Source organism: Mus caroli, chromosome 18 (genome assembly GCF_900094665.2).
Source record: "Mus caroli chromosome 18, CAROLI_EIJ_v1.1, whole genome shotgun sequence".
NCBI classification, from domain to species: domain Eukaryota; kingdom Metazoa; phylum Chordata; class Mammalia; order Rodentia; family Muridae; genus Mus; species Mus caroli.
This window is the reverse complement of record NC_034587.1, coordinates 54,851,158-54,863,603: the sequence shown is the minus strand read 5'-3', so window position 1 is coordinate 54,863,603 and position 12,446 is coordinate 54,851,158. Positions and strand designations below refer to the sequence as shown.

General features: G+C 41.1%; 1 protein-coding gene across 2 annotated transcripts in view; it reads left to right on the top strand.

Annotated features, from left to right (window-relative positions):
- The window catches only part of Fbn2 (fibrillin 2), a 203,252-nt gene that overhangs the window by 120,100 nt on the left and 70,706 nt on the right, over positions 1-12,446 (top strand). For both annotated transcript variants that reach the window (XM_021150431.1, XM_021150433.1), the window contains exons 20-23: positions 4,420-4,539; positions 8,736-8,873; positions 9,406-9,456; positions 9,907-10,032. In XM_021150431.1, the coding sequence (XP_021006090.1) occupies positions 4,420-4,539; positions 8,736-8,873; positions 9,406-9,456; positions 9,907-10,032 (435 nt within the window). The remainder of the gene's footprint in view (positions 1-4,419; positions 4,540-8,735; positions 8,874-9,405; positions 9,457-9,906; positions 10,033-12,446) is intronic.

Sequence of the window (12,446 nt, the reverse complement as noted above, 5' to 3'; positions counted from 1 at the left end):
AGAAGAAGAAGAAGAAGAAGAAGAAGAAGAAGAAGAAGAAGAAGAAGAAGAAGAAGAAGAAGAAGAAGAAGAAGAGAGAAGAAGGGAGAAGAAGGAGGAGGAGGAGGAGGGAGGAGGAGGGAGAAGAAGGAGGAGGAGGAGTTGCATTATCTTCATCTTTAACTTCAAAGCATTCTTGTGGACACAAACAAGTTGTATTGGACAAGAAGCCGCAACACAGGAGTCTCAGCTGAAGTCAGTAGAATGCAATTACAGAGCACAGTTCTAAGTTTGGGTTGAGCTGTGTGTGTGGAGGGGGAACCTTTGAAAAACAGTAGTTCATCAAAAGGTGTGGTGTCGGGGGTGTGGAGGAAGATAGTCATCTATGTAAAATCACATTTTCCTAAACTTAACTGAGGTAACTGTTTACCCATGCATCCTGGGTATTGAGTACATGGCCCCTCTCTACCTGATGCTCACAGGGTTCCCTAAGAGTGAGGGCATCTGTCAGTAAAGCCAGTGCAGGCTCCTCAGCTATGCGTGTGACAGTTGCTATTCTCTGGTTTCTGTTCTCACTCCTAACGCCCATTACCCTTCAACATTGCTCTGAGGAAAGTTTGTCTAGTCAGATTTCCCTGTATTGTCCCTGTCCCCCCACACCTACCCCACAGAGGGATGTGGTAAGGGATTGCTGGAGGTTTTTTGTTTGTTTGTTTGTTTCGGTTTTCCTGGGTGTTCACACTTTCTGCTGCCTTTATCCATTGTACCAATTCAGTTCTCTATTAAAGGGTAGGTTCATCTAAATCTCGGGAAACTTAAAAAGCAAGAGCAGATGAGTCGTCATCTCAATTAGCTCAGTACTGTCCATTATTTGGTCCGTTTTCCCATTCTGTTGAAACCATACATTCTGGTAACCACTTGAGAATAAAGTGAAAACTGAGTGGTTGGGGTCTGGTTCCGTGATATACATGCGGAATTGTCAAGGCAATCTTCGGTGGCCACATAAATTTGAAGGAACTTCTATAGCAAATCAGCCAACAAGGAAGGTTAGAGAGACAACTTGACTTATTTTGTTCAAAGGACACTTGTTCTTAACAAACCATCTGAGCCATTCATGGGAAAGAAGTTTGTGTTGTATAAATAAAGATAAAATAATAGAGAAATATTTTGGCCCCAACCGTATGGTGTTGGTGGACATAAAGCAAAACAAAAAAACAGATTTACACAGAAAACTTGCTCCCCCAAAATTTTACACTCTGTTATTTGAATTTCATCAAAAGATTTCTCCTAAATACTATGTCTGTACAAACCCACAGGCTATTCAACTCTCCTCCCCTTGGGTCTCCTGACGCCCCCCATTGGCCACAGTCAATTTGTCAGCCTGAGTTATCTCTCTACTCTTTCTTCATTAATTTCCAAGGGCTAGACAGAGAATTATTACCAGCATCAATGCAAACTTTGACTTTCTGTATTTATATTTTCTCTGTTCGCTTATTCTATTTGTAATTCATGTTTTCAATGGCTTACTTTAAATATATAATAAACAACAGTAACAATAAGCAGGATCTTCCTCTGTGTTTTAGGCCAGTTACCAAAAAAAAAAAATTATTTAATTTTGCCTGAGCTTGGAGAGTCTGTGAAAGTTAAATTTTTTACATCAATCGCTGTGGTTTAGATTGTGTTTCCAGTGACATAACTAGTTAAATGTAAACCAGATGTGCTTTGAAGTTTATTTCCAGAAATGTACAGTGAACTGTTTCAATTTCTGGTTCCATGACATTTATACCATAAAAAAATATATATATATTTAAGGGAAAAACTAAATAGCTGATATTTGTACTTGTCCCTCTATGTGTTTATAGTCTTTGAGTTCACCATTGCTTAATTCAAAATGAATCTTTGTAAAACTATGACACAGGCACTCGTCTTTGGGGGAAATCTTCTCACACATGAATTCATTGGAGAATTAAATGTGGGATCCCCTCAGACAGATTGCCTGTTCCCGGCACATCTAGTTTCTTCGGCTCTTGCGTTTTCATGGAAGGATTTCAATGTTGTGAAGCATTTGCTTTCATTAAAAAGGCTTACATCTGAATTAGTACATTATTAGGAAGACTTTTATTTCTCTTTTAAGAGGTCTTTTTCTACTGCAAGCACTCTGAAAGCCAAATGTAATTGTATCCCTGCACCCTGATAATTTATAGTTCAAGAACTAAATTAACACCTGAGCACCTCTTTAGTCACTCTGAAGAAGCAATAATCTTTCTCTATATAGATTTTTTTAATTAAAATACAACTATATAATTCTCACCTTGTCTCTCTTCTCCCTCTGACACCTTCCATGTACTGGTCTCTCAAGCTCATGGCCTCTGTTTCCTTGTTGTTGTTGTTGCTTTGTGTGTGTTTGTGTGTGTGTGTGTTTCTAAATATATAAATATAACCTTCGCAGTACATATGTTACTTGTACATATATGTTTTTAGGGCTGACCACTTGGTGTCAGATAATCAGAGATTCTTCCTGACTCTCAGAGTTCCTTACATGCCTGTAGTTTTTTGTTTATAGTTAGGCTCCCATGACATTTTCCTCTCCCGTATTAGTGTGTCTTTGGTCCTTTTACATAGGTTTCTGAATTGCTATTTTAAACCCATTAGCTGGCAGTCAGTTCTGAGCCTGCCCCCCTTTCAGGACCGGTTTATTTACATCTTATTTGAGATAGTCAGGGGCAAGAATTAGAGCCTTCCGGCTTTACTTATATGTCTTTGTTTCGGTATTTAAAGAAGAGAAATAATATATAGACTATTTTATATAGACTTGGGCTGGTGAGATGGCTCAGTGGGTAAGAGCACCCGACTGCTCTTCTGAAGGTCCAGAGTTCAAATCCCAGCAGCCACATGGTGGCTCACAACCATCCATCCGTAATGAGATCTGACGACCTCTTCTGGTGCATCTGAAAACAGCTACAGTGTACTTACATATAATAATAAATAAATAAATCTTAAAAATATATAGACTATTTTATATAGTCTATATTAAATCTAAAGCTATGTATGGAGGGCAGTATCTCCTTGGAATCTCAGAAATTCTACTGTCTAGCTAAGAGTGTTGAGGCATGTTGACTTGTTTGGAATCACTTAGCAAGTGGGGATGGGATCTCAATGATGACGCTTGTAAGCTGAGTAGTTGAGTTTGTATAGGAAGTGTCCTTAACGTTGTTGTTCATATTTTAACTGAGAATTGTGTTTGCCTCTTACTGAGGCATGTGTTAAGTGACTTTAGAACCTTGAGAAAATCACCTCTTTAAAAAATGTAGGTGGATTTCTGAATTCGAGGCCAGCCTGGTCTACAAAGTGAGTTCCAGGACAACCAGGGCTATACAGAGAAACCCTGTCTTGAAAAACAAAATCAAAAAAACAAACAAAACAAAACAAAAACAAACAGGTGTACTGTGATTCTTTTTACTTTTGTCACCAACAGGATTTGCTTACTGGTATATTGTTTGATTTAAGGCTAAAAGCCGGTAGTCATCAAGCCCTAATTGAGTGCAGTTAATTTTTTTTCTTTTTTTTTTTTTTCTTTTTGGTGTTTGGTTTTTCAAGACAGGTCTTCTCTTTATGGCCCTGGCTATCCTGGAATTCACTCAGTAGACCAGGCTGGCCTCGAACTCCGAAATCTGCCTGCCTCTGCCTCCCAAGTACTGGGATTAAAGGCGTGAGCCACCACTGCCCAGCATTTTTTTCTATTTCTAATGGTTCTAAAGATTGAATTTAGAGCCTGAGGCATATGCTCTACCTCTGAGCCACGCCCCCTCCTGAGCCACGCCCCTGCCTGAACCACGCCCCCTGCCACTCTGCCCCAGCACTCATTTTCCTATATCATATCTGACCAAACTTGGTGGTGTAAAGTAATTCTTTAACTAATCACGTAATTAATAAAGGGCTCAAGAAAGAGATTAATAGACGACAGCTGGGGAGAGTTCTGTAGCCTGGATTGATATCCCAGTTTTTATTTCTTGGTTTGCCTCTAAGAGTTAAGAATGAAAGCCATTGTTGATATACGTTTGTCTTCAAAGCTTCGCAGAAGCGTAAGTGACAGAAATATCCAACCTTTGTTGTGTCCCAGAGTCATACCTGGAGTTAGAACAAACTACAGAGCGAAACAAATCGACTATATACAGTTAGAGTCATAGAAGACATACATACTGAATCATCTTCCGAATAGAGTGTTGCTTACGGTCCTCCTGAGTCTCCAGTCATGTCGAGGGCTATCCGTGCTGTAGAACACATGTCTACCTTCCCTATTCACTTTAGGCCCTGTATATCCATATTAAAATTATAAGAGCCAAGTTTACCAGACGTTCTGGCACAGTCTGGCTTGCCTGGAATAATATTTTCCAGAAACACATGGCAGCTCTAACGGAATCTTTTCCTTCTGGATTGTAGATGTAAATGAATGTGAGAGCAACCCGTGTGTCAATGGAGCCTGCAGGAACAACCTGGGCTCTTTCCATTGTGAGTGCTCCCCCGGCAGCAAGCTCAGCTCCACTGGACTCATCTGCATCGGTAAGATCCCTGCATGGATCTCCCTGTGACAGTCGCTCATGCTCTTGCCTCAGCCTGAGGTGAAAACAGAGCTGACGGGGAGGAGAGCAGAAGAGCAGAAGCTGGGCAGGCTTTAACCAGTTAGGCTCTAGAACACCTTCCTTTCATGTCTGTAGATGCATGCTGCCACAGTTGTGAGCATTTCTGTGTATACACTTTTCTTACGTTTGAATCCCTTTGGCATGTGCACAGTCAAATCCCATCACAAAGACGTTTATTCCCAAATCATTATACACATTTCTTACCTTTAAATGAATCCCTTAGGCATCAGCACAGTCAAATCCCATCACAGAAACTTTAAATCTGTCATAATGAAAGACATGATGGGGTTTGGATTCAGTTCACAGGACAAGAGTTTGAAGATTTTTTTTTTAGGCACATAGAAGGAGTTCAGTATTTTCCTTTCCCTCGCCAATCGCAAGTTGATAGAATCCAGAGAAAGGAAGATAAGTGCTCTCTTACTTTGGAAAATCTCTAGGTGTGATAATATGACTCAAAACGTCTAAGGCCAGTTCTTTTATTCATGATTTTGCTCCAAGCTGGGATTTTGACATATAGCCCAGGCTGGCCTAGGATCTGATGCAGGGCAGGCTGACCAAGAACTCCATATAATTCCTCTGTCTCAGCTTCACAAGTCCTGGGATGATAGGTATGGGCCATCATGCCTGCTCAAGTCCAGGTCTTGGTAGTGACATATAATGTATGCAGAGTAAGTTAATTTGATTAAAGATGTATACAGACGAGGTCTACCCAGGTCAGTTCTTTCTATGTCTAGTGGCAGTGGCTCTATTTACCAGGCATGCCCAGACTCCCATCCTGCCTAGAATCCACCTTTAAAGGAAACTAATTCTTCTGATGATACTTGGCTTCACATCGCACCATATAAATGGGCGAGTTCTTGCTTACTATCTAAGCAAAGTGAATTCATCTCTGCCTTTTGTCCTTAGAGTTACCTAATGAAACAAAGATGTTTATTTCCAAATTATTAAGTCATTTTTTTCACTTGCCAACAACTGAATGCTACCACATTACCCACACAGAAACTTTAACTATTTTCATTCGTTATGATAAAATTTTGAGTATTTCCCTTGGTTCTCTTTCCTTCATGTGAATCTCACTCAGGTCACCAGGCTTGTGGGCAAGCACGTTTGCCCACTGAGCCATCTCTCCAGCCAGCCTTGAACACGTTCTTAGTGGGGCTGTTGGTGGTTCTGATCAGTGATGAGCCTGCCGCTGCTAGTCACCAAATCTGAGTCACTAAATTTGTAAAGGAAAGAAAATTCTACTTTGTGGTTACTAATGAAAAGTCGGATCATCTGTGACTTCACTAGGGTACTAAGGCTGGCTGCAGAGTTTAAGTTAGTCCTTCGGATATACTAAATGTGATTTTGTGAATGCTAAGGAGACAACCGTATCCTGGGTAGTGCTGTTCAGCTTTCTAGGACAGTGCAGTGAGTTCATCCTTACAGAGTTGTGTTGCTCTACTGGGTTAGCACCCGTGTCCCATGGGTCTGCACTCTTGCCCCATGTCCCTGACTTCTGCGGACAGAAGGAACAGCAGCTTCCCTGATAACAGGTCCCACTGTTTATCCCTCGTGGTAGATTATAAAGTCAGCCACTCACTTTCTCAGGATCAGCATTGTAAACATCCCAACTACAACCATTTTCTGGCTCCCTTTTTTCCCCTAATTTCTTTTGCTCTGTTCTTCTCCTGACCCCCAGCCTGCAGTGTATCACCAGTCAGCCCTTGATCTTTTTGCACTCACCCCTAGTTGTTCTCTGCACTGTTTCTCAGTTCCATTGGATCCATCCTCACCTTTCTATTAATCCCGGGATTGTGTCCCCACCCGGCTGCAGCTATTTCTATGTGGATGTCTCTGGACATCTCAGCGAAGATGACTAACACCACCAGGTTCTGAGTTTCACACTTGATCCTGTTTCCTAGAAACATTTTTGTCTTGGCAAGTGGCAGCCCCATTCTTTCCATTGCCACCCCAAATTCTCCTCTTCAACCTTAATGACTTACTCCCAAACCTCACAGTGAATACCCACGACCCATATTTCAACCACTCTTTACCCCCACTCATTATTTGTCTTCTATTTTTAATAATTCATTTAGGTTAGCTTAGCAGAGCGATATATTTCATCACAGCATCTTCATATGCACATATCATTATATTGTATTCTTATGCATCCCCCTGTCTCTCTGACCTCCCTTGCAAGCCCCCATCACCTTCCCTACACAAACCGGTTCCTTCTCTCCCCCCAGTTGGCCCCCCTTTTTATTTCCTCTTTTATATATTCCATTACTGTCTTTATTTGCCCCTCCCTAAAGATCTATTTCTCCCCACTCATGCTTCCCTGTCTAGTTGTGATATACAAATATGTATGTATAAATATACACACATACATATATACAGATGTATATTTCAATCTATGTTATGTATATAATATTTGTCTTTCTGAGTTTGCTTATTTCATTTAACCTTCCCAATTGGGTTTATTTTCCTACAAAAGTCACAAAATCCCATTATGTCTATGTACATACTTTCTGTATGTTTATCTAGTTCTGCCCGCCCCCTGACCCAGCTCCTCCCATGTCCTCATTCAGCTACTCCCACACTCTCAGCTCCTCCTACACCCTCGTCTCCGCCTATACCCTTAGCTCCTCCCATACTCTCACTCAGCTCCTCCCACACTCACCCAGCTCCTCCCACATCTTCACTCAGCTCCTCCCACCCTCTCACCCAGCTCCTCCCACACTCTTACCCAGCTCCTCCCACATCTTCACTCAGCTCCTCCCATACTCTCACTCAGCTCCTCCCACACCCATACAGCTCCTCCCACACCCATACAGCTCCTCCCACATCTTCACTCAGCTCCTCCCACATCTTCACTCAGCTCCTCCCACACTACCCAGTTCCTCCCACACTCTCACCCAGCTCCTCCCACATCCTCACCTTCTGCCCACACCCTCAGCTTATATTTTGATATTCCTAAGGTGTGTGCAACCATATGTGCTTAAGAGTTTATTATCAGAATCGTCTGAGGAGAATGTCAAGAATGCAGATTTCTGACCTGCACACCTGGACCTATGTATTAATTAATTAATCAAGGATACTGCAGTCTCGTGCACACTTAGCTGAACGCTGAGTTCTCCAGTGAAAACTAGGCATGTAGCTATATAGGCAGTTAGAATTTGCATGTCAGCTTGGAATACGTTCGCTACCACTGCTCAAAAATCTGTTGTCATTTACTTTGTTCAATTAAAATCTGTTGTTCTATCGAAAGCTTCCCACTGACCATCCCCCTAGACACATGTGGAGTCAGAAGCTAAACGTCCTTGGTAGCTCACGGGGATTTTACTATTTAAAAATAAAAAGTTAAATGAGATGTGAAGAGAGACATTTTAAAAATTAGAAGTGGCTCTCTAAGTTGGCCAGATTGCTAGGTGATTTTTATATCTTGTTATATTTCTCTAGGTTCAAATAATTGACTATAAATAATTACATATTATTTTTGGATCTCGAGCTAAAACGATAGATCTGCAGGGCAAAAAGGCCTAAAAGAAAATATGCCTTGTGTAACCAAGACATGACATACTGGTCATTTCACCATTACGTCCTAGCATCAGATGATTGCTGTCTTTATTTTCTTTAGATTTTTTTCCAAATTATTAATCAAGTAAATGTCTTCAGTTGGGGAAATCTTAGATCCTCTAGTACGGAAGGTAGATTTTGGCTGGCTTGTTCAGTGAGGAGTGAGGTAACAAAGAAACTCGGGGTATATTTGTTCCTAACTATCAAAGCACATTCTATGAAGGACTTTCCTTTCCACATGTGTTATGGTATGATCATGGCAATTTTCTACATTCCTAGTACCAGAATCAACCCTCAGGCAACAGTTATTCCTCCATAGATTATTAATAGAGATCATCATATAAATGGCCACATTGTATGAGATAGTGTCAGTCAGTATTTAACTTATGCCATATTTAAATGCAGGCACATGTCCGTCTTTTCAAAGAACATGCTATAAAAATGATTTTAAGAATGAATACTCTGGTGCCTTTTCACACTGTAACATAGCTTTAGCGTGCACAAGAGTTCATTGTCTGCCGATAGAAGAACTTATCAACCTCTCCGATTCCTTTCCAGACAGCCTGAAAGGGACCTGCTGGCTCAACATCCAGGACAACCGCTGTGAGGTGAACATTAATGGAGCCACCCTGAAATCCGAATGCTGTGCCACGCTTGGAGCCGCTTGGGGGAGCCCCTGTGAGCGCTGTGAGCTAGGTAGGAGCCTGACCAGACCCTCCGACGTGGCCACTGGAATGTCCTCTTTAAATCAATGGTCACTCCTTCTCACAGTGTGTCCTAAGTGGTGGGAAAAACGGCTAGGCTGTCTTCTCTCCAAAACTGTGTTCCCAGGAAAATTCGTTCTCCTCTTGAAGTGTATGTTTAACAGAGAGCAGATCCTCTAAGTATCTCAGATGTGGAGAGGAAATTGGCTCAAACTTTATGTCCTCATCTGAATGTCCCAGTGGGATGTGATAGCCTCTCCCCCGAGGTTTTGACTAGTTTGCTTTTAAGTCAGTTGTCAATTTGAACAGAGATGAATTGCAGGAGAAATCATTTTAAACTGTGTCAACACTGATAGCGTTACCATAGCAACTGAAGTGCTTTCTGAATCAAAGACAATTGGTCCTAGATCTTTGCGACCCCACTTTAAATTTAATTCCCTCACCCTGTCTCTTGAGCCTGAGACCCATGTATTTTTTTATATATGTATATAAAGAAGTCAAATGCTGTCCTGCTGTTCTTACAGATGCAGCTTGCCCAAGAGGGTTTGCCAGGATCAAAGGTGTGACTTGCGAAGGTGGGTGTGACGAGTGAATGAAATGAACTGCTATTTTACTTGCGAGTTGCTAGTCACTGTTCTCACAATTTAAAAATCACTCCGTGTAATTAACATGGTGTGCTTAGGAAATAGCTTTGAGGTTCCCACTTCTCTTCTTTATACAGTTGAGGAAATTTCATAAGGAAGTCCCCCAGCCTTCCAGGCACAGAACAGCTGGCGAGGGAGCATGTCTGGGCTACACTTTTATGGACCAGCAAGACTGCGGTCGTCTGCACAGCTGGTGCCCAGGAAAGCTGGTGGCTGCCTTGTGGAATTTTTTTTTTTTTTTTTTTTTTTTTGCTTAAACTCAAGTAATAATCCACACTGTGTTGCAGATTGAACAGGCCACACAGGAAATGAGGCTACACCTGCTTTTTCTATTTGTGACATCTTTACCTTTCTGCTTACTGCATTCTCCCCCCTCTACAGACGTTAATGAATGCGAGGTGTTTCCTGGCGTCTGTCCAAATGGACGCTGTGTCAACAGCAAAGGCTCTTTCCACTGTGAATGCCCTGAAGGTCTTACTCTGGATGGTACTGGCCGGGTGTGTTTAGGTGAGATGAGTTTTCCTGTCTATATGCCTGGAGCTAACCATCATTTCTGTTGTCCTTTGGATGGAAGCCAGTCCAAAACCAGAATCTATACTTGAAGAAATGGCTTTAAATGAGATACTGTTGGAGGGAGAAAATATATGTTTTATATATGTTTAAATGTGTTTAAATATCTGTTTAATATATGTTTAAAATAGCTTAAAACATTTTCATGACTAAAAAATAGCATTTAATCCTTAGTTTCTGATACTTTAGACAGGTTGAGTTATTCATATGAAGTTAATAGGAGAAGAAAACTAGGCATAGTTTGAACCTAGTATTTAAAACATTATCATATACCAGCCCACTGCAGCTGGACTCTCCAGATAAAGGGGGAGGGGCAAAGGTATGTCAATCATCCTGCTCCCTCCTCTGCCACCATTAAAGGGCAGATTTTCTTAGTGCTTTTTTTTTTTTTTTTTTTTTAAACTAAAGTCATTATCAACAATGTATGGATGGTGGTTTGGCCTTAGGCTTTTTCAGGGCCGTAGCTGAAATAATTTGAGTTTCATAAAATGGAAAAAAAAGAGCTCTCCTTTATTTCGTGTTATATGTGAGCAGAAAGTTCTTTTTTTAAGACTACTTTTCCCAATAAGCTCTGGAATAGTGAAGTTGTAGTTTGCAAAACATTTTTTATGTCAGCGCTGTTGTGTTTGGCACTTAAGAAGGTAGACAGAGAAGGAATAGTGGTAATGCCATATTAGACAGTCTTCAAGTATTTAAATGTATCAATAATATTTTTCCACTACTAGTTTAGTAGTTAACTCCACAGTACTACAGAGCTTAATTTACTGTAACAGAGACTTCATTTTAAGTTAATTTTGACAGCATATTTGAGTCTGGATAGAAAGCAGTATTGTGGTTCATATGGAACCATTTAGAAAGCACATATTCAACATGGAATTTTTTTAATTTGGCTGATTTTTCTTCTTGTGGATGTGTGCATATCTGAGTGCTTGCATCGACATTGGTACACTTAAGAGTCCATCACAAGTCAACTCTTTCTTCTCAGGTTGCTCTCCAACTTCTTCTTGAGACTTGATCTCTCACTGATTCTAGAGCTTTCCATATTGGCTAGACTAGGAGGGCAATGATCACCCTGCCATCCTTTGTCCCCACCACTCCAGAGCTGGGGTCAGAGGTATACACCACCCCACATGGCTTATACTGAGATTGCTGGAAATCTAAGAACCTCACAACCCAAATAGTGCCTTCGTGAGCCTCTTACTTGATGAAAGATTTTGTTCTTTCTAACTTGTTCTAAGTTGACACCTGCTGAGGATGTAAGGACATCTCAGGGGGTTGGCGTGTGGCGGTGTAAAGATGCTAAGGACGGGTTAGTGATAAGCTGCTGTATTAGAGCTTCATATAAAATAAGGATGTCATCTCAAGCGTTGGCAGGAGGTAAGCTGACATAACTGAGTGAAACACAATAAGGAGCAGAGGGGATTGTGGCAAACTCCCGATCCTACATGCCATCGGGTTCCAAGGTTCTATTGTAGGTTTTGCAAGCCAGTCAACGTGTCTACTTAGGTTTTGTTGCCCTGTGCCCTGGCTATCTCAATTCTTGGTGTAAATGCTGGTATGAATCTTCACAATAAAAATACAAAATTACTCTTCTCAAATATAAAGACTTCTTAAATTCTTGGTTCCCATAACCCATGGTTCCAGTTTATCACAGAATGACTTCTGAACAGATTACTTCAGTGGCCCTCGGGCCACCTGTGTGTAATTAAAATTTAGTTATTAAAACCTTCTCATCACAGGAAGAGTCCTCCTTCCCTAGTGGCAGTGCTGGGTGAAGCCAACCCAGAGATCAGAACTAGGGAAGTTGTGCTAATGAGACTTTTAGATATGGCCAAGTATGTGGCTTTTGCTTCCTATTAATGTAGACAGACTACATGTAAGACTCAAAATGAAACATTACCATGCTCCGTCTTAGTCTTGATTCTTGGAAATGTGTGTTACACAAGGTTAGAGACAGTTGTAGAGGTTGCTGCGACCTTTGATTGAGAATGTGAAATGCTCCACACGGACAACTGAAGAGCAAACTTATCTCCTCTTTATAGTGACCCTTCTATCAGGATGCTCTAACCTCTGTGAAGCAGTTTTCAAGCTTCATGCCATGCCTCAGAATATTTTCGCCAAAATCATTTTATTTAGCTATGAAAACTCTTTTTCTGAGCCTGTTATTCTTTTTTTTTTTTTTTCATTAGACAGTGTGTGACCGTAGGTCCCCCATCTCTGTTGACCAACACAAGAGCCTATTGTCTGTAGATCATACTGGCTCAACCTCTTTATGGCTGTTCATTGCTGTTCTGGGTCTCTAAGTAACTCAGGCTAAGCACTAACATACAGTTTGGTACAGTTTGAAGTTA